This window comes from Carcharhinus amblyrhynchos, chromosome 9 (genome assembly GCF_965287045.1).
Source record: "Carcharhinus amblyrhynchos chromosome 9, sCarAmb.v2.hapA, whole genome shotgun sequence".
NCBI classification, from domain to species: domain Eukaryota; kingdom Metazoa; phylum Chordata; class Chondrichthyes; order Carcharhiniformes; family Carcharhinidae; genus Carcharhinus; species Carcharhinus amblyrhynchos.
Window position 1 is genome coordinate 60302483 of NC_137332.1, and position 27346 is coordinate 60329828.

At 45.1% G+C, this 27346-nt stretch overlaps 1 protein-coding gene across 3 annotated transcripts; it reads right to left on the bottom strand.

Annotated features, from left to right (window-relative positions):
- Positions 1 to 21346: 21346 nt before the first annotated feature.
- On the bottom strand, positions 21347 to 25445 carry s1pr1 (sphingosine-1-phosphate receptor 1). 3 transcript variants are annotated; one of them, XM_080195799.1, is made up of 2 exons: positions 25364 to 25445; positions 21347 to 23831 (listed from the first exon to the last, which is right to left on the bottom strand). In XM_080195799.1, exon 2 carries the CDS (start codon positions 23663 to 23665, stop codon positions 22529 to 22531), a length of 1137 nt encoding a protein of 378 aa, XP_080051925.1. In that variant the 5' UTR covers positions 23666 to 23831; positions 25364 to 25445; the 3' UTR covers positions 21347 to 22528. The 3 variants fall into 3 exon arrangements, with proteins under 3 accessions (XP_080051925.1, XP_080051924.1, XP_080051923.1); XM_080195798.1 differs by lacking the exon at positions 25364 to 25445 and adding an exon at positions 24950 to 24983; XM_080195797.1 differs by lacking the exon at positions 25364 to 25445 and adding an exon at positions 24333 to 24483.
- Between the last annotated feature and the right edge of the window lie 1901 nt (positions 25446 to 27346).

A 27346-nucleotide genomic window follows, 5' to 3' on the forward strand; every position in this document is an offset into this window, starting at 1 on the left:
TTGAGGCCAAGATGACATCAGCCATGATCATATTGAACGGCGGAGCAGACCCTAGGGGCTGAATCTTCTCTGCTTCAGGAAAAACAATCCCATGTTCTCTAGCTGAAGTCCTTCAACTCTTGTACCATTTTAGTAAATTCTCTCTGTAACCTTTCTAAGGCCTTGACATCCTTCCTGAGTGTGATGCCCAAAACTGACTACATAAGAACATAAGAAATAGGAGCAGGAGTAGGCCATCTAGCCCTTTGAGCCTGCCCCGCCATTCAATAAGATCATGGCTGATCTGTCGTGGCTCAGTTCCACATTCCCGCCCTCTCCCCATAACCCTTAATCCCCTCTCTTATCAAAAACCCATCAACCCGCGTCTTAAAAATATTTAGCGAGGTAGCCACCACCACCTCAACGGGCAGAGAATTCCAGAGATTCACCACCCTTTGAATGAAGAAGTTCCTCCTCAACTCCGTTCTAAACCGCCCCCCTTTTATCTTGAGGCTGTGCCCCCTAGTCCTACTGTCCTTTCTGAGCGGGAAGAGTCTCTCCACCTCTATCCTATCCATCCCATTCATCATCTTATACGTCTCAATGAGATCTCCCCTCATTCTTCTAAACTCTAACAAGTACAAGCCTAGTTTATTCAGCCTTTCCTCATAGCTCAACCCCCTCAACTCCGGTATCAGCCTAGTAAACCTCCTCTGCACTCCCTCCAAGGCCAAAATATCCTTGCGTAAGTACGGCGCCCAAAACTGCACACAGTACTCCAGCTGCGGCCTCACCAATGCCCTATACAGCTGCAGCAAGACCTCCCTACTTTTATATTCAATCCCCCTCGCTATGAAGGCCAGCATCCCATTCGCCTTCCTGACCACCTGCTGCACCTGCAAGCTGGGTTTTTGCGACTCATGCACAAGGACCCCGAGGTCCCTCTGCACCGTCGCCTGCTGCAGTTTTCGCCCCGTAAGTAATAGTCCTTCCTACCATTCTTCCTACCAAAGTGGACCACCTCACACTTGCCAACATTAAATTCCATTTGCCATTTCCTAGCCCATTCGCCCAGCCTATCTAGATCCTTCTGCAGACTCTCCACACCCTCCGCACAATTCGCCGTTCCCCCAATCTTGGTGTCATCAGCAAATTTAGACACCCTACACTCGGTTCCCTCCTCCAGATCATCTATATAAATGGTAAAAAGCTGAGGCCCCAGCACCAACCCCTGGGGCACTCCACTAGTCACCATCCGCCAATCCGAATAGCACCCGTTGACCCCCACTCTCTGCCTCCTATTTGACAACCAATCCTCTATCCACGCTAACACCCTACCCCCAACTCCATGTCCCTCAACCTTCTGCAATAACCTCTTGTGAGGTACTTTGTCAAACGCCTTCTGAAAATCTAGAAAGACCACATCCACCAGCTCGCCTCTATCCACCGCCCTAGACACATCCTCATAGAACTCCAGTAAATTTGTCAGACACGACTCCCCTTTAATGAAACCGTGCTGCGTCTGCTCTATCAGGCAATTCCCTTCAAGATGCCTCGCAATTTCCTCCTTAATGACAGATTCTAACACTTTACCTACCACAGACGTTAAACTAACCGGCCTATAATTCCCCGCCTTTTGCCTGGCACCCTTCTTAAACAACGGCGTAACATTAGTCGTTTTCCAATCATCCGGCACTTCCCCGGAATCCAGCGACGTCTGGAAAATAACCACCAAGGCATCCACTATCACCTCCGCCATTTCTTTCAGAACCCTCGGATGCATTCCATCCGGTCCTGGGGACTTGTCCACAATCAGCCCCTCCAGTCTGTCGAGCACCGCCTCTCTAGTAACAGTAATGTCATTAAGACCCTCCAATCCTACCACCTTTCCATCGCTAACACCTGGCAAATTATTCACGTCCTCCTCCGTGAAGACAGAAACAAAAAAGTTATTCAATACCTTAGCCATATCCCCATCCCCTACCACTAGCTCCCCTTTCTCATCCTCTGAAGGACCAACATTCACCCTAGCCAGCCTCTTCCTTTTTATATATTTATAAAAACTCTTGCTATCCTTTTTTATATTAAGCGCTAGCCCAGCTTCATAGTTTCTCCTACCCTTCTTTATCAACTTCTTTGTCAATCTTTGTTGACATTTAAACCTCTCCCAATCCTCTTCTCGCCCACTACTCTTAGCTACTCTAAATTCCTCCGCTTTTAATTTAACACTTTCCTTCACCTCCTTCGTTATCCACGGCTTATTACCTCTCCTCCTACTATCCTTTTTGACCATCGGAATAAATTTCTGCTGAGCACCAAGAAAGATCTCCTTAAAGATCCTCCACTGCTCCTCAACAGACCCTCCCTCCAACGCGCTCCCCCAGTCCACATTCGCCAATTCTTCTCTCATCCTACCGTACTCCCCTCTATTCAAACAAAGGACGCGTGTCCGGGAACCCACTTTCTCCTCCTCCATCTGCACCAGAAACTCCACCATACAATGATCACTCTCCCCAAGAGGATCCTTCACCACATGGTCCCTAATTCTACCCGCCTCATTACATAGCACCAGATCCAAGATAGCTCGCTCCCTCGTCGGCTCCAACACACACTGCTCGAGGAAACTATCCCGGCAGCATTCCAAGAACTCTTCCTCGAGCCCCCCACGTCCAACATGGGTCGACCAATCAATCAATCGACTACAATGCTCCAGCTGTGATTTATAAAGGTTCAGCATCATTTCCTTGTTGTTGTCCTGTACACTTTCATAAAGCCCAATGCTTTTAACAGCCTTATCAACCTGTCTTGTCACCTTCAAAGATTTTGTGTTTGTTCCTGCACCCTATTCAAAATTGTACCCTTTAGTGTATATTACCTCTGCTCATTCTTTCTTTCAAGATGCATCACTTCATACTTCACTACATGTTATTAGGCTGTGACCTTAAGGTGTCCATAAGCATTTCAATGCCAATCAAGTTATTTTGTTGTAATAGAGAAGCAGCAGCCAGTTCACACTCTCCAAAGTTCCCCAAAGCAGCAGTTAGAAAAGTGACCAGACATTCTTCCTTCATAGTGGTTGAGGGGTAAATATGATAGCCAGCATGATATCGGGATTTCAATAGGCTTAAAGCATAAGGCCCAGGAAGGTTTCTGAAAGTTTATTTATTAGTGTCACAAGTAGGCTTACATTAACACTACAATGAAATTACTGTGAAAATCCCCTAGTTGCCTCACTCTAGTACCTGTTCGGGTACACTGAGGGAGAATTTAGCATGGGCAATGCACCTAACCAGTGATTGAGTTTGTACACATTTAAAGCATGTGCACAATTCTGGTCTGCTAGCTACTACAGTAAGGTTAGACTGCAGAAGAGGATTCCCAAACTAATGCCCAGATTAAAGTGTCTGAGCATTAAGGAGATTTCAGGAGCCTGTGACAGTTTATTCTGAAGAAGATGAGAAGAGATCTTATTTGAATGTTCAAGTTTCATGAGAAAATAGGTAAACTGGATTCTGATTGAATCTTTTGAGTTTGCTCTCAGCTTCAGAATCAGACTCAAAGTTAGAAGTGGGAAGGTGCAAAGCCATTACTGATATAATTACACTATACCCCAAAGTAACAGCATTAGTAGTGAGAGGAGTGACAATGTGAAGCAGGAGTGAGGAGAGAAGACTGTCAGTGTGAGTCATAGAATGTTTCCAGCACAGAAAGAAGCCACTTGGCCCATCATGTCTGCACTGGCCAAAAGAAAATGAGCCACCCAGCCTAATCCAGCATTTGGTCAGTAGCCAGTTACAGCATGACACCTTTTAAATGAGATGAGGATTTCTGCCTCTACCACCCTTTCAGACAGTAACTTCTAAATCTTTACAACCTCTGGATGAAAAATATCTCCTCATTCCTGCTCTAATCCTCCTACCAATTACTCTAAATCTATGCCCCCTTGTCACTGATCTATCTGTTTTAGGTCGTTAGGGCCTTCCCATCCACTCTATCCAAGCCCCTAACAATTTTGTACACATCAATCAAATCTCCCCTGCCTCTGCTCCAAGGAGAACAACCACTGCCTATCCAATCTTTCCTCAAAATTGCAATGTTCAGCTTTTTAACAAATCTATGCTAGCTATCCTTGATTCATCTGTGCTTTTCTAAGTGACAGCTTATCCAGTCTCTCAAAATTGATTCCAGTAATTTGCCCACTACTGAAGTTAGACTGACTGGGCTGTAACTATTTCGTCTATCCCTTACTCCCTTTTTAAACAAAAAAAAGCATATCTCAATTCCTTCAGCATCACACCTATCCAGTGAGGATTGGAAAATGATGGTCAGACCTTCCGTTATTTCCTCCCTGGCTTCTTTTAACAACCTGGCTACATTTCACTTGATGCTGGTGATTTATCCACTTTCACGGATACTAATCCCATTAATAATTCCTTTCTCCTCATGTTTATCACATCCAATGCTCCACATTTCTCCTCTTTAACTACAATTACTACATCAGCCCCCTTTTTTGTTAATACAGTATTAATTAAGAACCATACCCACGCCTTCCACCTCAACACATAGGTTTCTGCTGTCTTAGAGGACCAATTGTTTCCTTAATTATTATATTGCATTCTTTCATGCCCTCTCTTCGATTTCCTATCTTCCTTTTTTGAACCCCCCCCTTCCACTTTCTATACTCCTTTCAGTTTTCTTAGTATTGCGTTCTCAGTGTCTGACATAAGCTTCGCTTTTCTGCCTTATCTTAAACATGTAAGTGCCTTGACTTCCAAGGGTCTCTATATTTGGTGGCCTTCCCCTTTTCTTTGTGGGAATATGTCTATTCTGAATCCCTTGAATTTCCTCTTTGAATGTCTCCCACCACTCTGAAACTCAAGTAGCTAATTCTATCTACTTTTATTAAATCACTTTTCAGCTTAGTAAAATTGACCTTACCCTAATTTAGAACTTTAACTCTTATTCTATCTTTGCCTTTCTCCATAGTTATGCTAAGAACTAACTGAGTGCTAATCACTACCACCAAAATGCTCCCCTTATGCCACTGCTTCCATCTGCTGAGCTTCACAACTGTGCCTTCTTTTGTTGGACTTGCTACATACTGAACAAAAGCATTTTACTGAATACACCTTAATTCTGTTTCCTCCATTCCTTCACGTTAAAACTGAGGTCCTGGAGTGTGGCTTGAGCACAGAGTGTGATGTTGGGAGTTTGATGGGGTTAGGAGTTTGGCGAGTGATGCAGTTCTATGAAGAGGGGAAAGAGTATGTACTTTATTTTCCATTTTTTTCAGCCTCCAGTGGTGGTTGAACTTTCTTCCTTTGTCTCCAAGCTAGGAGAAATTGTAGCTCAACTCATGAACCATTTGGCCAGTGATTGGGGAAAACATGGCATCTTAACTGAGTTTATCTGGGCTTCACTCTGATAACACTATAAATAATTTTAACTGAATTTACAATCAAGCTTAGTAACAGAGATTATTTACAATAACCTGGAAGGTTTTTACAAGAAATGAGAAAATGTCTGCAACAATCTACTTCTTGGGGGTGCCACAATTGCACAGTGGTTAGCACTGCTGTCTCGCAGTGCCAGAAACCCGGGTTCAATTTCAGTCTTTGGTGACTATCAGTGTGGAGTTTGCACATTCTCCCTGTGTCTGCATGGGTTTTCTCCGGGTGCTCCAGTTTCCTCTCATCCTCCAAAGATGTACAGGTTAGGTGGATTGGCCATGCTAAATTGTCCCTTAGTGTCCAAATATGTGCACGTTCAGAGAATTAGAGGAGTAAATTTGTGGAGTTCCAGGGATAGGGCCTGGGTAGGATGCTCTGTCGGTGAGTCAGTGCAGATTTGATGGGCTGAATGGACTATATAGTGTTTCTATGATTCTATGTACAAGTGTTGGAATGGCAGAGGCCACTTGCAGTTTAAACAATGGCAAACAATGTCCCACTGCATTTTCTATGAAACAATACTGTTGTAAATCTATACTCAGGATATTTTTGAGTTATCTAATTTTTCAGGCTGTCAACCTTAGAATCATAGAACCATAGAACATTACAGTACAGAAACAGGCCTTTTGACCCTTCTTGGCTGTGCCAAACCATTTTTCTGCCTAGTCCTACTGACCTGCATCTGGACCATATCCCTCCACACCTCTCTCATCCATGTACCTGTCCAAGTTTTTCTTAAATGTTAAAAGTGAGCCTGCTTTCACCACTTTATCTGGCAGATCATTCCACACTCCCACCACTCTCTGCGTGAAGAAGCCCCCCCACTAATATTCCCTTTAAACTTTTCCCCCTTCACCCTTAATCCATGTCCTCTAGTTTTTTTCTCCCCTAGCCTCAGTGGAAAAAGCCTACTTGCATTCACTCTATCTATACCCATCATAATTTTATACACCTCTATCAAATCTCCCCTCATTCTTCTACGTTCCAGGGAATAAAGTCCTAACCTATTCAACCTTTCTCTGTAACTCAGTTTCTCAAGTCCCGGCAACATCCTTGTAAACCTTCTCTGCACTCTTTCAACTTTATTTATATCCTTCCTGTAATTAGGTGACCAAAACTGCACACAAAACTCTAAATTCGGTTTCACCAATGTCTTCTACAACCTCACCATAACATTCCAACTCTTATACTCAACACTTTGATTTATAAAGACCAATGTTCCAAAAGCACTCTTTATGACCCTATCTCCCTGTGATGCCACTTTTAGGGAATTATGCATCTATATTCCCAGATTCCTCTGTTCTACTACACTCTTCAGTGTCCTACCATTTACCTTGTAAAACCTTCTTCAATCTGTTGATCAATTTTTGCTAGTTTCCTGGGCTGATTTGTTTGTCCTGACTGCAACCATTCTAAGCGCTCTGCTTAGTTTTAGAACCTCATTCTACACTCCAAGTAGGAATTCCTGATCTTGTGATAAATCAAAATTGCACCTACAGCAGAGAGTACAATCCAACAATGAAGCAGCAACACCAGCTCCAACTGACCATGCCAGGCAGTGCAGAATACTTTCAGGAGATAGCATGTCTCAGTGAGTTGGGGGAATTGGAGAGAAAAAGACTGACTAGGAACTGAAGCGACAGAAGAAGATGGGGGGGTCCTTTCTGTGGTGGAAGCACGAATCACGATGGTATTCATTTGGGAAAGTGATGGTCTGGTTCTGGTGTTGGGTGTGAATAAAACCAAATTCTTTTTGGTCACATTTCAAGATTAAAATTTCTTAATTATTAAATGAATGTGTTTAAATGAGAGCAAAATATGACCATTTTCCCTGAATCCTTAGAAATGTGTGCACCAGTGGGTGTAGAAAACAGCATTTGGAAGAAGTCTGTACAACATAAATTTCCTGCCTACACCCCATATTAATGTGTGTAAGACTTTACTGATGAAGTGACTGATTTTGTTTAATCCATTGCTTTACATTAATAATAAACAACTGCACTGGGCAGCAAGGTGGCACAGTGGTTAACACTGCTGTCTCACACCGCCAGGAATCGGGGTTCGATTCCCAGCTTGGCTGACTGTCTGTTTGGAGATAGTCTGACAACCAGTGTCTGCGTAGGTTTCCTCCAGTTTCTTCCCACACTCCAAAGATGTGCAGATTAATTGCCCATGTGCAAATTGCCCCTTAGTATCCCAAGATGTGTAGATTAGATGGATTAAACATGGTAAAATGTGTGGGGTTACAGGGATTTGGTGGAGGAGGCCCTGGGTAAGATACTCAGTCAGAGAGTCAGTGTAAACCCGATGGACTGAATGGCCTCTTCTGCACTTTAGGGATTCTATGATTCAGCATATTCTGCAATAGAATGGAAGACCTGGTGCAGGTTGAAACATTTGTGTTTCACATACACCAATGACTAATTCTCCGCCTTTCACACACCATAAGACTAACAGTCTCACTTAACTCAGTATTTTCTCAATGACTCTGAAAATTGCTCCAATTCAATTCTCGTCTGGTCCATGGACGCTCCTGCAGACCTCAGGGATTTCCATCAACAAAATAATGTGCTAAATAGTCACAAAGCAAACTATTAAAATCACTGGGATAGTAAATGAATAATAGAAAAGAAGCATCTGTGAATTAGTCAACAAGCAGACTTCAGCAAATATCGTACCCACAGCTCCCCCTGCTGATCATTTAAAGAACTTTAAAGCCCACAATTGCCTTCACTGCGATGGTGAGGTGTCTGAGTTCGAGTGAAATCACACATCACAACAATAAAGTGCCATACAATGCAACTTCATTATTGAAGTTTATCACTGTAAAAATGACATCATTTTGCAGTTATTTCACCCAGTTTCCATACTACCAACTGAATTTCTTGGGCATGCAGAGGGCTGGGTGGTATATGGTTAGATGCACTTGTTTTATTTTTGAGTCAGAGGTACAATGTAACCTACACAGAAGAGGTGAAGGTTAATCTCTGTTGGCTGTCAGTTTCTAAAATGGGCTATGGGGCGACAACAGGGCACTGAGACTACAAAGAACAAAGAAAATTACAGCATAGGATCAGGCCCTTCGGCCCTCCAAGCCTGCACTGACAATTCTTCCCTACTTAACTAAAACCCTCTACCCCTGCAGGGACCATATCCATCTATTCCCATCCTATTCATGTACTTGTCAAGGCGCCCCTTAAAAATCACTATTGTATCCGCTTCCACTACCTCCCCTGGCAACGAATTCCAGGCACCCTGAGTAAAACCTCTGCCTCGTACATCTCCTTTAAACCTTGCCCCTTGCACCTTAAACTTATGCCCCCTAGAAATTGACTCTTCCACCCTGGGAAAAAGTTTCTGACTATCCATTCTGTCCATGCCTCTCATAATCTTGTAGACTTCTATCTCTGTCACTCCAGTGAGAACAAACCAAGTTTCTCCAACCTCTCCTCATAGCTAATGCCGTCCAAACCAGGCAACATTCTGGCAAGTCTTTTCTGTACCCTCTCCAAAGCCTCCACACCCTTCTGGTAGTGTAGCACCAGAATTGTACACTATATTCCAAGTGCGGCCTAACTAAGGTTGCATAAAGCTGCAAAGTGACTTGCCAATTTTTAACTCAATACGCCGGCCGATGAAGGCAAGCATGCCGTATGCCTTCTTGACTACCTTCTCCACCTGCACTGCCACTTTCAGTGATGTGTACCTGTACACCCAGATCCCTTTGCCTATCAATACTCTTAAGGGTTCTGCCATTTACTGTATATATCCTATCTGTTTTAGACCTTCCAAAATGCATTACCTCACATTTGTCTGGTTTAAGCTCCATCTCTCTGCCCAAGTCTCCAACTGATCTTTATCCTGCTGTATCATATGATGGTCCTCATCGCTATCCACAAATCCCCCACAAACCTTTATGTCATCCACAAACTTACTAATCAATCCAGTTACATTTTCCTACAAATCATTTATATGTATTACAAACAGCAAAGGTCCCAGCACTGATCCCTGAGGAACACCACATGTTACAGCCCTCCATTCAGAAACACACCCTTCCACTGCTACCCCCTGTCTTCTATGACCGAGTATGAAGTCGCACAACACCAGGTTAAAGTCCAGCATGTTTATTTGGTAGTAAAAGCCACTAGCTTTCGAAGCGCTGCTTCTTCTATGACCGAGCCAATTCTGTATTCACCTTGCCAGCTCATCATTGATCCCATGTGACTTCACTTCCTGCACCAATCTTGCCATGAGGGACCTTGTCAAAGGCCTTACTGAAGCCCATGTAGACAATATCCACTGTCTTATCCTCATCAATCATCTTCATCACTTCCTTGAAAAACTCAATCAGGTTAGTGAGACATGACCTCCTCTTCACAAAACCATGTTGCTTCTCGCTAATACATCCACTTATTTCCAAGTGGGGGTAAATCTTGTCTCAAAGAATCCTCTCCAATAATTTCCATACCACTGATGTAACACTCACCGGCCTGTAATTACCTGAATTATTCTCGCTACTCTTCTTAAACAACGGAACAACATTGGTTATTCTCCAATCCTCTGGGACCTCGCCTGTAGCCAGTGAGGATACAAAGATTTCTCTCAAGGCCCCAACAATTTCCTCCCTCGCCTCTCTTAGTATTCTAGGGTATATCCCATCAGGCCCTGGGGACTTGTCTACCATAATGTTTCTCAAGAACCCCAAAACCACCTCCTTTTTGATCTCAACATGACTCAAACTATCTACACATCCTTTCTCAGACTCATCATTGACCAAGTTGTTCTCTTTGGTGAATACTGACGCAAAGTACTCATTTAATACCCCACCTATTTCCTCTGGCTCCACGCATAGATTCCCTCCCTTGTCATTGAGTGGGCCAACCCTCTCCCTAGCTACCCTCTTGCTGTTTATATGTGTATAAAAAGCCTTGGGATTTTCCTTTATTCTGCTGGCCAATGCATTTTCATAACCCCTTTTAGCCCTTCTTACTCCTTGCTTCAGTTTCTTTCTACTTTCCTTGTTTTCCACACTTGCTTCATGTGTTCCCAGCCTCCTAGCTTTGACAAATGCTTCCTTTTTCTCTTTGACTAGGCTCACAATATCAGTGTTTCCTTTTTCTCTTTGAATAGGCTCACAATATCAACAATATCAACTAATTGGATAGTTCTCTCAAGGAGCTGGCACACACATGATGGGCCAAATGTCCTCTTTGTATGCTGGAAGATTCAATCCATGCAACTCTATTCCCAGAACATAGCATCAATTGGCATTTAGGGGACCACAGTCTTGATCACTATGAGGAATGGAAGTCTCTGGTGCTGTTTTTGTATTTGCTTTTGGAATGTGAGAATCACTGGCTAGGCCAGCATTTATTGCCCAGCTACAATCACTGCAGAGAAGGTGGTGGTGAGCTATCTTCTTGAGCCACCGCAATCCATTTGGTGTAGGCATACCCACACAGCTGCTAGGAAGGGATTTCCAGATTTTGATCAGTAAAAGCAATATATTTCCAAGTCAGTATGGTGCGGCTTGCAGGTAGTGGTGTTCCCATACATCTCTCAAAGGAAGCTTTGAGAGTTACAATTTGGTAAATACTGCAGTCGTGTTGCACATGTAGAGGAGGAAATGAAGTGTTTAAGGTAGAGATAGGGCACTGATCATGTAGGCTGTCCTGCCCTGGATGATGTTGAGCCTTTTGGGTGTTGTTGGAGCTGTATTCAGCCAGGCAATTGGAGAGTATTCCATTACATTCCTGACTTGTTCCGTGTAGATGGTGGACAGACTCTGGGGAATCAGGAAGTGAGTTAGTCCCTGCAGAATTCCCAGCCTATGACGTGTTCTTGTAGCCATATGGATGATCCAATTCAATTTCTGGTCAACAGTAATCACCAGGATTTTGCTGGGCAGGGTTACTCTGAATTCCCTGGCCTTGGAGTTGTAATGTAGACCAATGATAAATTAACTCACACTCCCTTAATTCAATGAATGCAAACATTTACCCTTTTTTCAATCTTAAAACATAAAATAAATAAATGGGCCATGTAACCTTTGTAAACATGTTTCATCATGATAAATATCTATACATCCTCGAGACTTGAGATTCCAAGCTATCTTGTCAACCTTGCATATAATGCATACAGTGACATGTATTACACATACAGGGATAGTCTATTTCTAATAAACAACTTCTGACATGGTATTAAGAAGTTAATGAACTGAGAAGGTAAAACGTGAATAATTGCCTATTTGATCATAGAGACCTTGTAGATAGATGACAGTTTGACAACCTAGATGGCACAATATGTGAGACAATAATCTATTTCTGTTCAATGCTGTAAGAGTGAGGCACAGTGAGGATGACAGCTGGCCACCATGTGTTTACACACATTGTTTATCTTTAATCCACTGTTAGACTACTTCTGTAAACCTGTTGGAACTTTGGAACTCAATTGATAGTCATGATGAAAAATACCATTTCAGTCTCTGTGCCTGCATTGCAGTCAAATGCCACTGTACCTTTCCCTGGTCAGTACAATGTCATTGGCATACCTTAATGTGAAACATGCATATGAGTTAATACCCTGAGAAACACAGGACAAAGCCTGTTGCTAATACACACACACAATGATTCCTGTTGCACAGTAAAACATCCCCCCTTTCAAAATGACTGATCACTCCCTCCTGGCCCCTGCTAAGAAAACTTCTTTTCCTCACATAAATACTTCCTATCATTAAAGTTGAGTCATTGTGGGAGTGCTTTGGATTTCACTCAGAGGATAGCAGTGATCATTGAGTGTCTTTAAGACAGAGATAGATAAGTTCTTGATTAATAAGGGGATTGGGGGTTATGGGAAAAAGACAGGAGAATGGGGATGAGAGAAATATCAGCCATGGTTGAATGGCGGAGCAGATTCAATTGGCCAAGTGGCCTAATTCTGCTCCTATGTCTTATGGTCAGGAGAATGTTCACATATAATATGTTGCATTAATAAAATAACCCATAGCACATTGTTCCATTTTTCACTGCAGACCCTCTTTATCAACAACTTAATGATAACTACAATATATAAATTAATTTGTATATAGCACACAGTTCCAGCTTTACATGCTGGATGGCATGGTAGCACAGTGGTTAGCACTGCTGCTTCACAGCTCCAGGGTCCTGGGCTTGATTCCCAGCTTGGGTCACTGTCTGTGTGGAGTTTGCACATTCTCCTCGTGTCCGTGTAGGTTTCCTCTGGGTGCTCCAGCTTCCTCCCACAGTCCAAAGATGTGCAGGTTAGGTTGATTGGCCATGCTAAAAAATTGCCCCTTAGTGTCCAGGGATGTGTAGGTTAGAGGGATTAACGGGTAAAATGTATGGGGATTGTGGCCGGTGCAGACTCGATGGGTCAAAGGGCCTTTTTCTGCACTGTAGGGTTCTATGCTTTTAAAGGTGTGGCCTATATGTGATCTAATACAGTATGGTTTATTTTAAGTCATTTTGTAAAATCAGCGACTGGAAGTGGCTGTTCATTTGAGCTGTAAGTATTTCACTCTTCCACTCTAGTACTTGTGACTGTAGCCATTGCAGTAAAGACATTGTCCATGGCAGTATTTAAAGAATGAAGATGCCATTAGCTCAGATTTCTGGAGGTTTTCCTTCCTAGATTCCTGGAGAGTGATCCCAATAATCGATGTCTATTCTAGTAATATATCTTTACAGCTTACCTTGGTAACCTGAAAAGATTGTGTTATCCGACGATTTGAATTAAACAACATGAATAATGCAGCAAAGTGGAAAGTTAAAGCTAAAATTCAAATTTACAGACTCTGATATGAAAGTAGACTGTATAAAATTCAAATCTCATATATCTCAAAAATGCTCACAGATCTGTCTAAAGTCCTGGATGTATCATTGTTTGAAAATAATTAACACATTACCCTCATTCTCTGTTCTGTACTCTGTTATGTACTGAAAGAATTCTACTGACAAAAGAAATGCCTGTGTTCAATACAACTTGTTGTCATTACGTTTTTTAAAACAAAAATTCTCTTTTCCTGCTGGTTTTACTGAACATTTTTTAATGTAATCAATCTGTGCCCCAGAAACTAAATTAAATATCACCTCCTATATTATCCCCTGTGACTGCAGTATGTCCTATACGCACAACAGCAACTCATCGAGTTTACTTTGAAAGGACTTCTGAGGTCCAAGAACTGCAGGATATAGATAGGTTGGTATATTGGGCAGATAGATGGCAGATGGAATTTAATCCTGACAAATGCGAGGTGATGCATTTTGGAAGGAATAATGCAGGGAGGAGTTACATGATAAAAGGTAGACCGATTAAGAGTATAGAGATACAGAGGGACCTGGGAGTGCAGGTGCACAAGTCTCTGAAGGTGTCGACACAAGTAGAGAAGGTTGTGAGGAAAGCTTATGGAATGCTAGCCTTTATAGGAAGGGGTATAGAGTATAGGAGCTGCCGTCTAATGCTTCAGTTGTACAGAACGTTGGTTAGACCGCATTTGGAGTACTGCGTCCAGTTCTGGTCACCTTACTACCGGAAGGACGTGGAGACCCTGGAGAGGGTGCAGAGGAGGTTTATCAGGATGTTGCCTGGCATGGAGGGACTGAGTTACGAGGAAAGGTTGGAGAAACTGGGACTTTTCTCCTTGGAAAGACGGAGATTAAGGGGGGACATGATAGAGGTATATAAAATACTGAAGGGAATAGGTAGAGTAAACAGTGGTAGGCTTTTCCCTAGACTGGGGACAATTGCGAGAGGTCACGATCTAAGGGTGAGGGGGGAGAAGTATAATTTGGATACGAGAGGAAGGTTTTTCACGCAGAGGGTCGTGGGGGTATGGAACGCGCTACCGAGTAGGGTGGTGGAGGCAGGAACGTTGGACTTGTTTAAGGTTTACTTAGATAGACACATGAGCGAAACAAGGATGGAGGGTTATAGTAGGGGGTATTAAATAGGGTCGGAGCCTCAGAACGACACCGGAAATGTAGTTTTATATGTTAACGTATTGTCTTTTTATTCCACAGGGTCGGTCCACCTTGTTGTCAAACGAGGGGCATGCACACGGTGGGTCGTGCGTGGGCTGCTCTTGGAGGTTCCGGGAGTGGCCTAGTACTTCGTGTCGGTGTGTGTGCTTAATCCTGGACCAGCAGATGGGCACCGCAACAGCTCAGTGACTATCACTGTTAGCTGTGCAGATACATGGATTTGGGCCTGTGTCTGTGGGAGTTTGCGCATTCTCCCTGTGGTTGCGTGGGTTTCCTCCGGGCACTCTGGTTTCCTCCCACACCCCAAAGATGTGCCCTTAGGCTGATTGGTTTACCAAATTGACACTATTCTCCCCTGAATCTGGCTACATTAGGGGTTCCACTCACATACACACAGGGCAGGGTAGGTGTAGGAGGATGTGGTGGCGCGGGCTCGTTGGGCCGAAGGGCCTGTTTCCTGTGCTGGAATGTTCTTTGTTCTCTTTGTTCTTTGTAACACTACTACTGACAAAGGCAAATACATTGTAATGATAGAAGTTTCCCTCCAATTCACACACCAATTGGACCTGGACATATGGCTTCATTTTCTTCACTTGTGCCTGGTCAAAATCATGGCATTTCCTACCAAACACTAGAATTGCAATGGTTTTAAGAGGATACCCACCACCTTCTTAGGAAAACCAGGTTCTTTTCAGGTGTAGCCTTAGCAGTCACAGCAGGGACCCGAGTTCAATTCCAGACTGTTTGTGTGGAATTTGTACATTCTGCCTGTGTCTGCGTGGGTTTCCTCCGGGTGCTCCATTTTCCTCCCACAGAGTCCAAGGATATGCCGGTTAGGTGGATTGGCCATGCTAAATTGCCCCGTAGTGTTCTAAGATGTGTGGATTAGGAGGATTCGCAGGATAAATACATGAATTTGCGGGGATGGAATGAAAGGATGGGGTTGTTGTTGGAGAGTTAGTGCACATTTGATGGGCCAAATGGCTTCCTTCTGCACTATAGGGATTCTATTCTATTCTATTCACCTACATACCCACTGGAACCCCATTAAACACCACAAATGAAGAATGAACAAGAGGGTAACAAGATTTGGACAATGAATGGATGCCTGCTGGAGTTACCAAATCTAAAAAAATGAACAAACAGGCAACCATTATCTAATCCACAGTATGATTTATTCAGGGAAATACATTTGATTTTGATTTGATTTATTATTGCCACATGTATTATCATACAGTGAAAAGTATTGTTTCTTGCGCGCTATACAGACAAAGCATACCATTCATAGAGGAGGAAATGAGAGAGTGCAGAATGTAGTGTTACAGTCATAGCTAGGGTGTAGAGAAAGATCAACTTAATGCAAGGTAGGTCCATTCAAAAGTCTGAGAGCAGCAGGGAGGAAGATGCTCTTGAGTCAGTTGGTACTTTTGTACCTTTTTCCAAATGGAAGAAGGTGGAAGAAAGAATGTCCAGGGTGTGTGGGGTCCTTACTTATGCTGGCTGCTTTGCCGTGTAGACATAGTCAATGGATGGGAGGCTGGCTTGCATGATGGATTGAGCTATATTCATGACATTTTGTAATTCCTTGTGGTCTTGGACAGAGCAGGAGCCATACTGAGCTGTGATACAACCAGAAAAAATGCTAGCTATGGTGCATAAGAACATAAGAACATAAGAAATAGGAGCAGGAGTAGGCCATCTAGCCCTTCGAGCCTGCCCCGCCATTCAATAAGATCATGGCTGATCTGTCGTGGCTCAGTTCCACATTCCCGCCCTCTCCCCATAACCCTTAATCCCCTCTCTTATCAAAAACCCATCAACCCGCGTCTTAAAAATATTTAGCGAGGCAGCCTCCACCAGTTCAACGGGCAGAGAATTCCAGAGATTCACCACCCTTTGAGTGAAGAAGTTCCTCCTCAACTCCGTTCTAAACCGCCCCCCCTTTATCTTGAGGCTGTGCCCCCTAGTCCTACTATCCTTTCTGAGCGGGAAGAGTCTCTCCACCTCTATCCTATCCATCCCATTCATCATCTTATACGTCTCAGTGAGATCTCCCCTCATTCTTCTAAACTCTAACGAGTACAAGCCTAATTTATTCAGCCTCTCCTCATAGCTCAACCCCCTCAACTCCGACATCAGCCTAGTAAACCTCCTCTGCACTCCCTCCGAGGCCAAAATATCCTTGCGTAAGTACGGCGACCGAAACTGCACACAGTACTCCAGCTGCGGCCTCACCAATGCCCTATACAGCCGCAGCAAGACCTCCCTACTTTTATATTCAATCCCCCTCGCTATGAAGGCCAGCATCCCATTAGCCTTCCTGACCACCTGCTGCACCTGCAGGCTGGGTTTTTGTGATTCATGCACAAGGACCCCGAGGTCCCTCTGCACCGTCGCCTGCTGCAGTTTTTCTCCACGTAAGTAATAATCCTTCCTACCATTTCCTACCAACGTGGACCACCTCGCACTTGCCAACATTAAATTCCATTTGCCATTTCCTGGCCCATTCGCCCAGCCTATCTAGATCCTTCTGTAGACTCTCCACACCCTCCGCGCAATTTGCCTTTCCACCAATTTTGGTGTCATCAGCAAATTTCAACACCCTACACTCGGTTCCCTCCTCCAGATCATCTATATAAATGGTAAATAGCTGAGGCCCCAGCACCGACCCCTGGGGCACTCCACTAGTCACATCTGTAAATGTTGGTGAGAGTCGTAACTCACATGCCAAATTTCCTTAGTCTTCTGAGAAAGTAGAGGCGTTGGTGGGGATGGGGTGACCAGGACAGGTTGTTGGTGATCTGGACATCTAAAAACCTGAAGCTTTCGGCCCTTTCCACTTCGTCTCCGTTGATGTAGACAGGGGCATGTTCTCCTTTACACTTTCTGAAGTCGATGACAATCTCTTTCATTTTGTTGACATTGAGGGAGAGATTATTGTTGCCGCACCAGTTCACCAGATTCTCTATCTTGTTCCTGCACTCTGTCTCGTCATTGTTTGAGATCCGACCCACTACAGTGGTGTCATCAGCAAATTTAAGACTAATTCAGAATATCCTTCACATAAATTTTGACCAAATGTGTAATATTTGTGGGTAGCTTATCAAGACAACAACATAATTTTTAAAAAATTATTCCAAGAAAAATGGGATTTTTTTTCTCTCTGGAAGTTAAGGTAGCTTCCTTGCACTATTTATCTATCCTGCAATTGAGTCTTAGAAGTAGGAATTTCAAAATCTTCATCAGAAGAGCAGAAGAAAATAGAGAAACATTATTTTCCCATTTGTCTTCTGTGGCTACTTTAGTTCCAAATTCATTTAATTGGACTCTGTAGGATTGTGCACTAAAACTAGTTCAGACGATAGATTTACAACCCATGTTTAAATTATAAGGTAATTTCAGTGCAGTACTAGTTGAATTCTGCTACCCCTGTAATTTAGAGAATCTGTTCTCTCATTTCACCATTTGCAAGACTTGGAGCTGGGGGATTGACTGCATGTGGATCTGTAAACTGGTTGACTCAGCTCAGACTGCAGGTTGGTATTGTTTTATCTGCTTTCTTTTGCACTTTAATTGCCCTCTCTTTTTTCTACTGAAAAACCCAATTCTTAGATGCACCCCAAATTTCTCCTTGCTCTGCATCATTGCCTGACCACAAACACAGAGTGGATTTCTACATACAGAATTTTGCTTCACAGCATTCAAATGCTTGCTACATCTTTTAACGTCAGAAGTGGTGTAATCTGTAAAGATAAAAATTGCATTTTTTAAATTCCCCCAAGGTCTATTTATTGTTGTAAGTTACAGCTGATGTGGAGTCAAACCCATGAGCTATTGCTCCCAGATGATCTTGTACTGTTTGACAGGACTCAATTTTGATTACCGTAAACACACATTTATACCATACATTCCGGGATGTTTGTGTGGCTGGTGGGAAGCATTTTGCACTCATTTAAATCAATGAACAGAAAACATAATTCCATTGTTGCAAAGTTAACTTTTCCACTGGCATAGAAATTAGTTTTCAAGGGATAATTCGACAAGCAGCCGCTGCTCCCTAAGCGCTGGTTACAAGTGCTCCTTACCATCAACACTCACTCAGAAAATTACCTTTTGATTCAGTGCCAAAACACTTGGCAATGATGAAATTATGTGGTATGACTGATCTCCTTTACAGCTGAAATCGCTGTGTTCCCCTATGTTGTGCTGTGTATCAATCCGCATCAGACCATGACTGGAGATTATTGGAATTACAGTGTCTTAACCATTGTCAGTGCGTAAAAACCCTTATCTGTGCTGTGTAATCTACTTCCCGTGATCTAGTCACTCTGATTAGTTCTACCTAAATTAGTTCATGTGTTACAATAATACCTAACAGGGATAGCATGGTAGCACAGTGGTTAGTACTGCTGCTTCACAGCTGCAAGGACCTGGGTTCGATCCCCAGCATGGGTCGCTGTGTGGAGTCTGCACATTCTCCTTGTGTCTGTGTGGGTTTCCTCCTGGTACTCTGGTTTCCTCCCACCATCCAAAGATGTGTGGGTTAGGTTGATTGGCCATGCTAAAAAAAAATGCTCCTTAATGTCCTGGGATGTGTAGGTTAGCAGGATTAGTGGGTAAAATATGTAAGGATATGGGGGTAGGGCCTGGGTGGGATTGTGCTGGGTGCAGACTCGATGGGCCAAAGAGCCTCTTTCTGTACTGTAGGGTTCTATGATCTAATTATGTAGCATTTCCATAAATGTCCTAAGGTATTTTAAACGTGCGTAATTTGATAAATGTCAACATTGAGCCAAAGGAGGAGACATCAGGATGGATATAGTTTTTAAACAATGTCTTTAAGGAAAGGTTCAAGTAAGAAATTCCAAAGCTTTAGGGCTGAGGCAGCAGAAGGCACAACTGTCAACTGCCCAAAATGAGGGCAGGATGCACAAAAATAAGGAGTGGATTTAATTGGATGTCTGCCAATGAGCCAACACAGACACAAATTGCCAATGTGCTATGATTCTAAGCTAAAGTGTAAGAAATGACAAGATCCTTCAGGATTGCAGAAAAACAGGAGAAATAGGAATTAGAATGGGCTATTTGGCCCTAGCAGATACCATCTGCAAGATTATGGCTGATCTTCTATCTCAACTTACCTTTTCACATATCCCTAATATATGCAATGACTAAACTTTCATAGTTCTCTGGGATGAAGAATTTCAAAGATTCATAACCCTTTGAGTGAATACATTTCTCCTTATTTCAGTCCTAAATGACCAACCCCTTCTTTTGAGAGTTTGACTCCATGTTCAAGACCCCATAGCCAAGAGAAACATTTTTTAAGCACTACACTGGAAGCTCCTTTATAATTTAAATTTTTCAATGAGATCATAGAATCCTAAAGTGCAGAAGAGACCATTTGGGCCATTGAATCAGCACCGACTCTCTGACTGAGCATCTTACCCAGGCCCTCTCCCCCACTCTATCCCAGTAACCTCACACATTTACCATGGCTAATCCATCTAACCTACACATCTTGTGGCACTAAGAGGCAATTTAGCATGACCAATCCACCTAACCTGCACATCTTTGGAATGTGGGAGGAAACCGAAGCATTGGAGGAAATCCATGCAGACACAGTGAGAACGTGCAAACGCCATACAATCACCCAAGGCTGAATTGAACCCAGGTACCTGGAGCTGTGATGCAGCAGTGCTAACCACTGCGCCACCCCTAAATTTTAGCCACAGCCTCCAGTGAGAATTGAATTGGTTTGCAAGACCAGTGCTCTAACCACTGAGCTATGGAACCAATTGCTAATCATTTATCATTTTTCTAAACTCCAGGAATAAATCCCTTGTGTCTCAAAAATCCCTCAGCCTAAGAACTAGACCAATGAACTTTAATTCCACTCTCTTTTAGGCAAGTTTGTCTTTTTTCAGGGTGGCATGGTAGCACAGTGGTTAGCACTGCTGCTTTATAGCTCCAGGGACCTGGGTTTGATTCTAGGCTTGGATCACTGTCTGTGCGACGTCTGCACGTTCTCCCCACATCTGTGTGGGTTTCCTCCAGGTGCTCCAGTTTCCTCCCACGCTCTGAAAGATGTGCTGGTTAGGTGCATTGGCCATGCTACATTCTCCCTCAATGTACCCGAACAGGTGCCGGAGGGGATTTTCACAGTAACTTTATTACAGTGCTAGTGAAGCCTACTTGTGACACTGATAGATAGATTTACACAAAAAGATGTCCCTGATTAAGGATTCAATGGGGCCAATCAGGAATCAGGGAGTCTTTGCCTTGTACTTAACTGGGAATGTCTGTTCCTCTGACCCCCTGCCACCCCCTCCCAGAGATAGACTGTTAACTACTAGTGCTCTGTGTACTATTGTTTTGTGTTTGTAAATGAAGGATTTTGGTGAAGGGACTTCTTGCTGTGAAGGCTTATTATGGTACTCCAGCTGTGACCTCACCTATGTCCATGTATAATGTTAATAATTCCAATGTCTTTGCAACAAAAGCTAACATACATTGCAGGACTGAGGTGACAGAAATAGCAAGGGTCATGAAGGATCTGAACACAAGGATCAGAATTTTAATATAACAAAGGACTAAATTTTTATATTTGCATTCCTAATTCCAGTAATTTTATTTAGGTGGAAAAACTGAAGACTTTATCAGAAGTCACTTCTGCATCAGGCCCATGAAGTAAGATATAAGGCCTTGAAAAGGACATCCCTACTCCTGCTTTCCACTAGGTTAAACAAATTGTGTTGCTATCACACCCCAGTTTTAATAAATGAATCTTTCAGAGTGGACAATTGATTAACAGGCGTATTGTATTGGCATAAATGATGTCTCCAAACAAACGAGATCTTGAAACAATTGTTGAATTAAAAGAGATATGTATTTACATATTCTTGTGTAATTCCACAGCAATGCCACTTTCACATTATTTTTTGAAAATTACGGTTTGCAGTTTGGAACAGAACATACCATTTAACAAATGTGTCAACTCCTAATTACAAAACTTGAATAATTTAGACAAATTGTTTTGTTCAGTTCAGTGCCTAAAGTATAACATTTCATTGTAACAAATCTGGGCAACTGGTAATTAAATTTCATGACTGTTAATAAATTAATAATTGAAGATGTTAACAACATGTGGCTAAAAGGTGGAATAACAACGTAATGCATTCAAATCGATACAGTGGAAACTAGTTAGTAGCATCTTTAATTTTCAACAATTTGATACTATATTCTTATCTTACATAATGCACTTGAAAGTTTGTTTTAATACTGCACATACACTAGGATCTAGTGCCTGATAATGCATCTTTAAAATGCTCGGCCTTTTAGGAAAGTAACTTCACCAATGTCACAAAGTGGCCGAGCAGTTAGGAACTTGCCGGTCCTTTCATGAGATGCTCTGCACCCCATCCGAGGCCCGGGAATCCCAACCCCTCATCCGCCGAACTGTATTGCTCAACATGAACTGCTTTACTTCCAATGGATGACACAGCTTTCAGCCACAGAAAAAACCCTTGAAGTAGATCAGGTATTGTTTCTCGTCTTTTAAAAAAATGTATTTATTTCCTTTCAGGAGTCCAAGATAAAGTCAGTCCTTGCATTTCGAATATTTATAAGAGAGAAACTTCAAAGATCAGTTTAGACTGGCTACATTTGGGCATGTTGGAGAGTTAGGGCCAGAGTTACAAACTCCAGTGCCTGGGCTCAGTATTTCTGGGTGCGTCTATGTCTATGAGGGCAAGGTGAGGATTGGATTCCCACACCAGCTTATATCTGGGAGGCCCGGGTTCTTTTTTCATTCATTCGTGGGACAGGGGCCTTGCTGACTGGTCAGCATTTATTGCCCATCCCTAGTTGCCTGAGGGCAGCTGAGAGTCAACCACATTGCTGTGGTTCTAGAGACACATGTTGGCCAGACCAGGTAAGGGCGGCAGATTTCCTTCCCTCAAGGAGTTTTCCTACAATCGTTTCATGGTCATCAGTAGATTCTTAATTCCAAATATAGTTGCGGCCAAGTGTGCGGCTGCCCCAAGGCTAAATGGTCTGACCTGTCCCCCCCATCCCCAGATAATGCAGTCCAGCCCAGCCTCACGCCGATGAGTTAATGTTTCCTGAGGACATCAGGGTTTCAGGGGTGCCGCACTCATCCTTATGCTGATGGGATGAGTTATCCGACTTACTGCGGCTGAACTCCAGGGTGGCTATGAGAGGCGGTTTGTGCTGCTGCAGCCTACTCACTGAACCCCGGTGGCACAGGCAGCAGAGCAGGCGGAGGAAGGCGTGTCTCATCTCCCGGCTGGTCAGTGTGTAGATGATGGGGTTCATGGCCGAGTTGAGCACAGCCAGGGCCAGGAACCACTGGGCCTTGTAGAGGACGGGGCAGTCGCGCACCTGGCACGCCACGTCGAGCAGCAGCAGGATGAAGAGCGGTGCCCAGCAGGCGATAAAGGCACTCAGCACAATCATCACCGTCTTCAGCAGCGCCATAGACTTCTCACAGTTCTTGCTGGAGCGCACTGCGTACTTGCGGAAGGTCAGACGGCGGCTGCGGGAGCGGACCAGCACATAGATGCGGGCGTAGAGCAGCACGATGGCCAGCAGGATGAAGCTGAAGACGGTGGTGCAGAAGAGGATGTAGTGCTTGTGGTAGAGAGGCAGCACGGTGGAGCAGTACTGGAAGCCCTGCAAGCAGTTCCAGCCCATGATGGGCAGGCCACCCAGCAGCACAGAGAGCAGCCAGCAGCCACTGATGAGCAGGAAGACGCGGGAGCTGCTGCCCGAGCTGTGAGGTTTCATCTTCAGCATGGTGAGGTAGCGCTCGATGGCAATGGCCAGCAGGCTGAGCACTGAGGCAGCGAGTGCCACAAACATGCTGCCCTCCCGCAGGAACCACTGCGCTGGGGTCAGCCGGTAGGTGTTGGAGCCGGACAGCAGGATGTTGACGGTATAAGCGGTGCCGGCCAGCAGGTCAGACAGTGCCAGGTTACCAATGAAGTAGTACATGGCACGGTGGAACTTCTTAGTCTGCCAGATGGCCAGCAGCACCATGAGGTTCTCCAGGATAATAAAGCAGCAAACCACAATGAAGACGATGGAGTCGACACTCAGGCTGCCACCCAGATTCACCGCCAGCTTGCCGGTGTAGTTGTAATGCTGCTTGATGATGTCCTTGTTGGTGTAGCTGTAGCTAGTGTAGGGCATGTGCCACTGACTGCCCGCCTCCATCTCGCTACACTTTCCCGCCTTTTTTCTTGCCGCCGCGGTTGTTGCAGGAGGCGCCCGACAGAGGGCGCAGCTAGGCAGCTCGGGTGCAGTCAGTGAGGAGGCCGGCAGAGGGCACAGTGAGGCCAATCAGTGAGAAGCCGCCGGGAGGCAGTGAGACATGGTCAGTCTGCAAAGACAAGCCAGAGCTTCATCAATACACACAAACTCACTAGTCACATCCCTGCCTTACCATCCCTCCAACTGCAATTACACATTTTTACAAGATTTTTACAAGAATAAACGGATGCGCCTTCTTTTGGAAATAAATTATTTATTTTTACATTATAACAGTCTACAGTTGAAAAAATACTTAATTGGCCATGATCGTGAAGGATACTATATATAAACTATTGTCCAAACAAAAATAATCATTTAACTTTCGAAATAACTACTCCCGGGTGGGAGCTGTTTTGGATGCAAATGTTTCTAACGAGTTATTTCCAAAACGGCCACCGAAATCTTAGAAATGCGACCTATCATGAAAATACATCTGTTTTTGTTTTAAGCATGTTTCAAACTTCAGTAGAAATCAAACCGAGAGGATGCATGAGAATCGAGAATAAAACAAATTAACACATTGCAACTTATTTTGTTACCAATTTTAAACGTTTTGCTAGTGGAAGATTACCTTGATTTGTCGAAAATGCAACAAGTAATCGAGAGGAGCGAGACCGTGAGAACAGGATACTCTCCCCAGGATTGGAAACAATAAGAAGCGGCAGACTCTTTACAAAGCTATGTGAAAAGCAACCCGCTTCTGTCCCAGACTGGGGTGTCTGTCGCCGACCCAGCAACATCAAAACTAACTAAATTGTGAGACTGGGTGGCGATAAATAGAAGATGCACACAGCTGATAAATGTGCAAAACAGGAAAAAGATTGACGCAGAGAATCCAGATCAGGAGCAGCCAGACAACAGAAGCTAGAACTGAGCAGTTAGAACCCGCCCCAACCACACACTCAACACAAGGAGTGTCTGCAAATTCTATTTCAATTCTTCTGTTGTTGCAAAGACTGCCAACTTGTTGTCTTGAATTTAATTTGAAAGACCTCACAAACATCTTGAACCTATTTGCAGTTCAAACTCAGGACATTGTATAACCCAAGTTCATGAATGACAGCGGCAAAACTTTACTTTAAAAGTAACAACCAAGTAGCAATTTTAAATATGCAATATTTATCCATTAAAGGCACTGAATTTCCTGGTCGCCCTCAGTTTGAATAAGACAATATTTGGATATCTTACCCTGTACAGACTGGCGATGCTGCAGCAGTGTTACACGTGCTGCCAGGCTAAGCTCTGAGTTGTCACTGAAGAACAGAACGGAACGGACTTTTTCACCGCCCGTTAACAGAGGCGCTCCCCCTTTTTTCCTATTTGCTTGAAAAGTTTTCATGCACTAACCCCTGCGGGAGAGGATTCATTTGGCAGCCACACTGTTTTGTGCAGTCACCAGTAATAGTGGGCACATTGGAAATGATTTCCAGTATGTACTTGAAAAGCTAACATACATTGCAGGACTGAGGTGACAGAAGTAGCGAGGGTCATGAAGGATCTGAACGCAAGGATCAGAATTCATTCCGCTGTTTCAATAAAAGGCAGTGAATATAGAGTGAATTGACGGGATTTCGAACATTTCAGCCACTTTTCTAAACTCACCTTTTTCAAGCTCTGAACATGAGGCTGTTTTACTGTCTGCCGTTCCTATTTATGTTTTTTTTAAAATTATGCAAAGTAGCTGCCACTCCTTTTAAACCAAACTGCAGAGGGTTTGAGTGCGGTTGAACCATTTTGCATGCAGTCTCGCGTATATAGTTGCAGGGTCTACTGAACAGCAAGTCCGTGTCTAAAACCTCAAGGATTTACCTTTGCAATATAAACACACACGGGAGACCAGCAAGAAGCACACACAAAAAAAAACCCTTTTGCACACTAATGAAAGGAGGTGAATCATTAACCCTGTGTTATTAACTGGTGCTAACCATTCACAGTTTACAGTCTGAAGTGTTTAGTGAAAGGAGGGTGGAGGGGAACTCAATGTCTGGGGGGGTAGAGGGGAACTCAGTGTCCGGGGACCTTGGAGGGAGAGGAACTTAATGTTTGGGGAGGGGGACTCAGTGTCTGGGGAGGGTAAAGAGGGGAGGGAGGGAGGGAGGGAGGGAGGGGGACTCAGTAGCTGGGGAGGGTGAAGAGGGAGGGAGGGGGACTCTGTCTGGGGAGGGTGAAGGGGGAGGGAGGGGGTCTCAGTGTCTGGGGAGGGTGAAGGGGGAGGGAGGGGGTCTCTGTCTGGGGAGGGTGAAGGGGGAGGGAGGGGGTCTCAGTGTCTGGGGAGGGTGAAGGGGGAGGGAGGGGGTCTCAGTGTCTGGGGAGGGTGAAGGGGGAGGGAGGGGGTCTCAGTGTCTGGGGAGGGTGAAGGGGGAGGGAGGGGGTCTCAGTGTCTGGGGAGGGTGAAGGGGGAGGGAGGGGGTCTCAGTGTCTGGGGAGGGGGAGGGAGGGGGACTCTGTCTGGGGAGGGTGAAGGGGGAGGGAGGGGGTCTCAGTGTCTGGGGAGAGTGAGGGGGGAGGGTGAAGGGGGAGGGAGGGGGTCTCAGTGTCTGGGGAGAGTGAGGGGGGAGGGTGAAGGGGGAGGGAGGGGGACTCAGTGTCTGGGGAGGGTGAAGGGGGAGGGAGGGGGTCTCAGTGTCTGGGGAGAGTGAGGGGGGAGGGAGGAGGTCTCAGTGTCTGGGGGGAGGGAGGGGGACTCTGTGTCTGGGGAGAGTGAGGGGGGAGGGTGAAGGGGGAGGGAGGGGGACTCAGTGTCTGGGGAGGGTGAAGGGGGAGGGAGGGGGTCTCAGTGTCTGGGGAGAGTGAGGGGGGAGGGAGGAGGTCTCAGTGTCTGGGGGGAGGGAGGGGGACTCTGTGTCTGGGGAGGGTGAGGGGGGAGGGAGGGGGACTCTGTGTCTGGGGAGGGTGAAGGGGAAGGGAGGGGGTCTCAGTGTCTGGGGAGGGTGAAGGGGGAGGGAGGGGGTCTCAGTGTCTGGGGAGGGTGAAGGGGGAGGGAGGGGGACTCTGTGTCTGGGGAGGGTGAAGGGGGAGGGAGGGGGTCTCAGTGTCTGGGGAGAGTGAGGGGGGAGAGTGAAGGGGGAGGGAGGGGGTCTCAGTGTCTGGGGAGAGTGAGGGGGGAGGGTGAAGGGGGAGGGAGGGGGACTCAGTGTCTGGGGAGGGTGAAGGGGGAGGGAGGGGGTCTCAGTGTCTGGGGAGAGTGAGGGGGGAGGGAGGGGGACTCTGTGTCTGGGGAGGGTGAGGGGGGAGGGAGGGGGACTCTGTGTCTGGGGAGGGTGAAGGGGGAGGGAGGGGGTCTCAGTGTCTGGGGAGGGTGAAGGGGGAGGGAGGGGGTCTCAGTGTCTGGGGAGGGTGAAGAGGGGAGGGAGGGGGTCTCAGTGTCTGGGGAGGGTGAAGGGGGAGGGAGGGGGACTCAGTGTCTGGGGAGGGTGAAGGGGGAGGGAGGGGGTCTCAGTGTCTGGGGAGGGTGAAGGGGGAGGGAGGGGGTCTCAGTGTCTGGGGAGGGTGAAGGGGGAGGGAGGGGGTCTCAGTGTCTGGGGAGGGTGAAGAGGGGAGGGAGGGGGTCTCAGTGTCTGGGGAGGGTGAAGGGGGAGGGAGGGG

Excerpts from the sequence above, each read along its gene's own strand:
- s1pr1 (XM_080195799.1), bottom strand. The coding sequence starts at position 23,665 with ATGGAGGCGGGCAGTCAGTGGCACATGCCCTACACTAGCTACAGCTAC.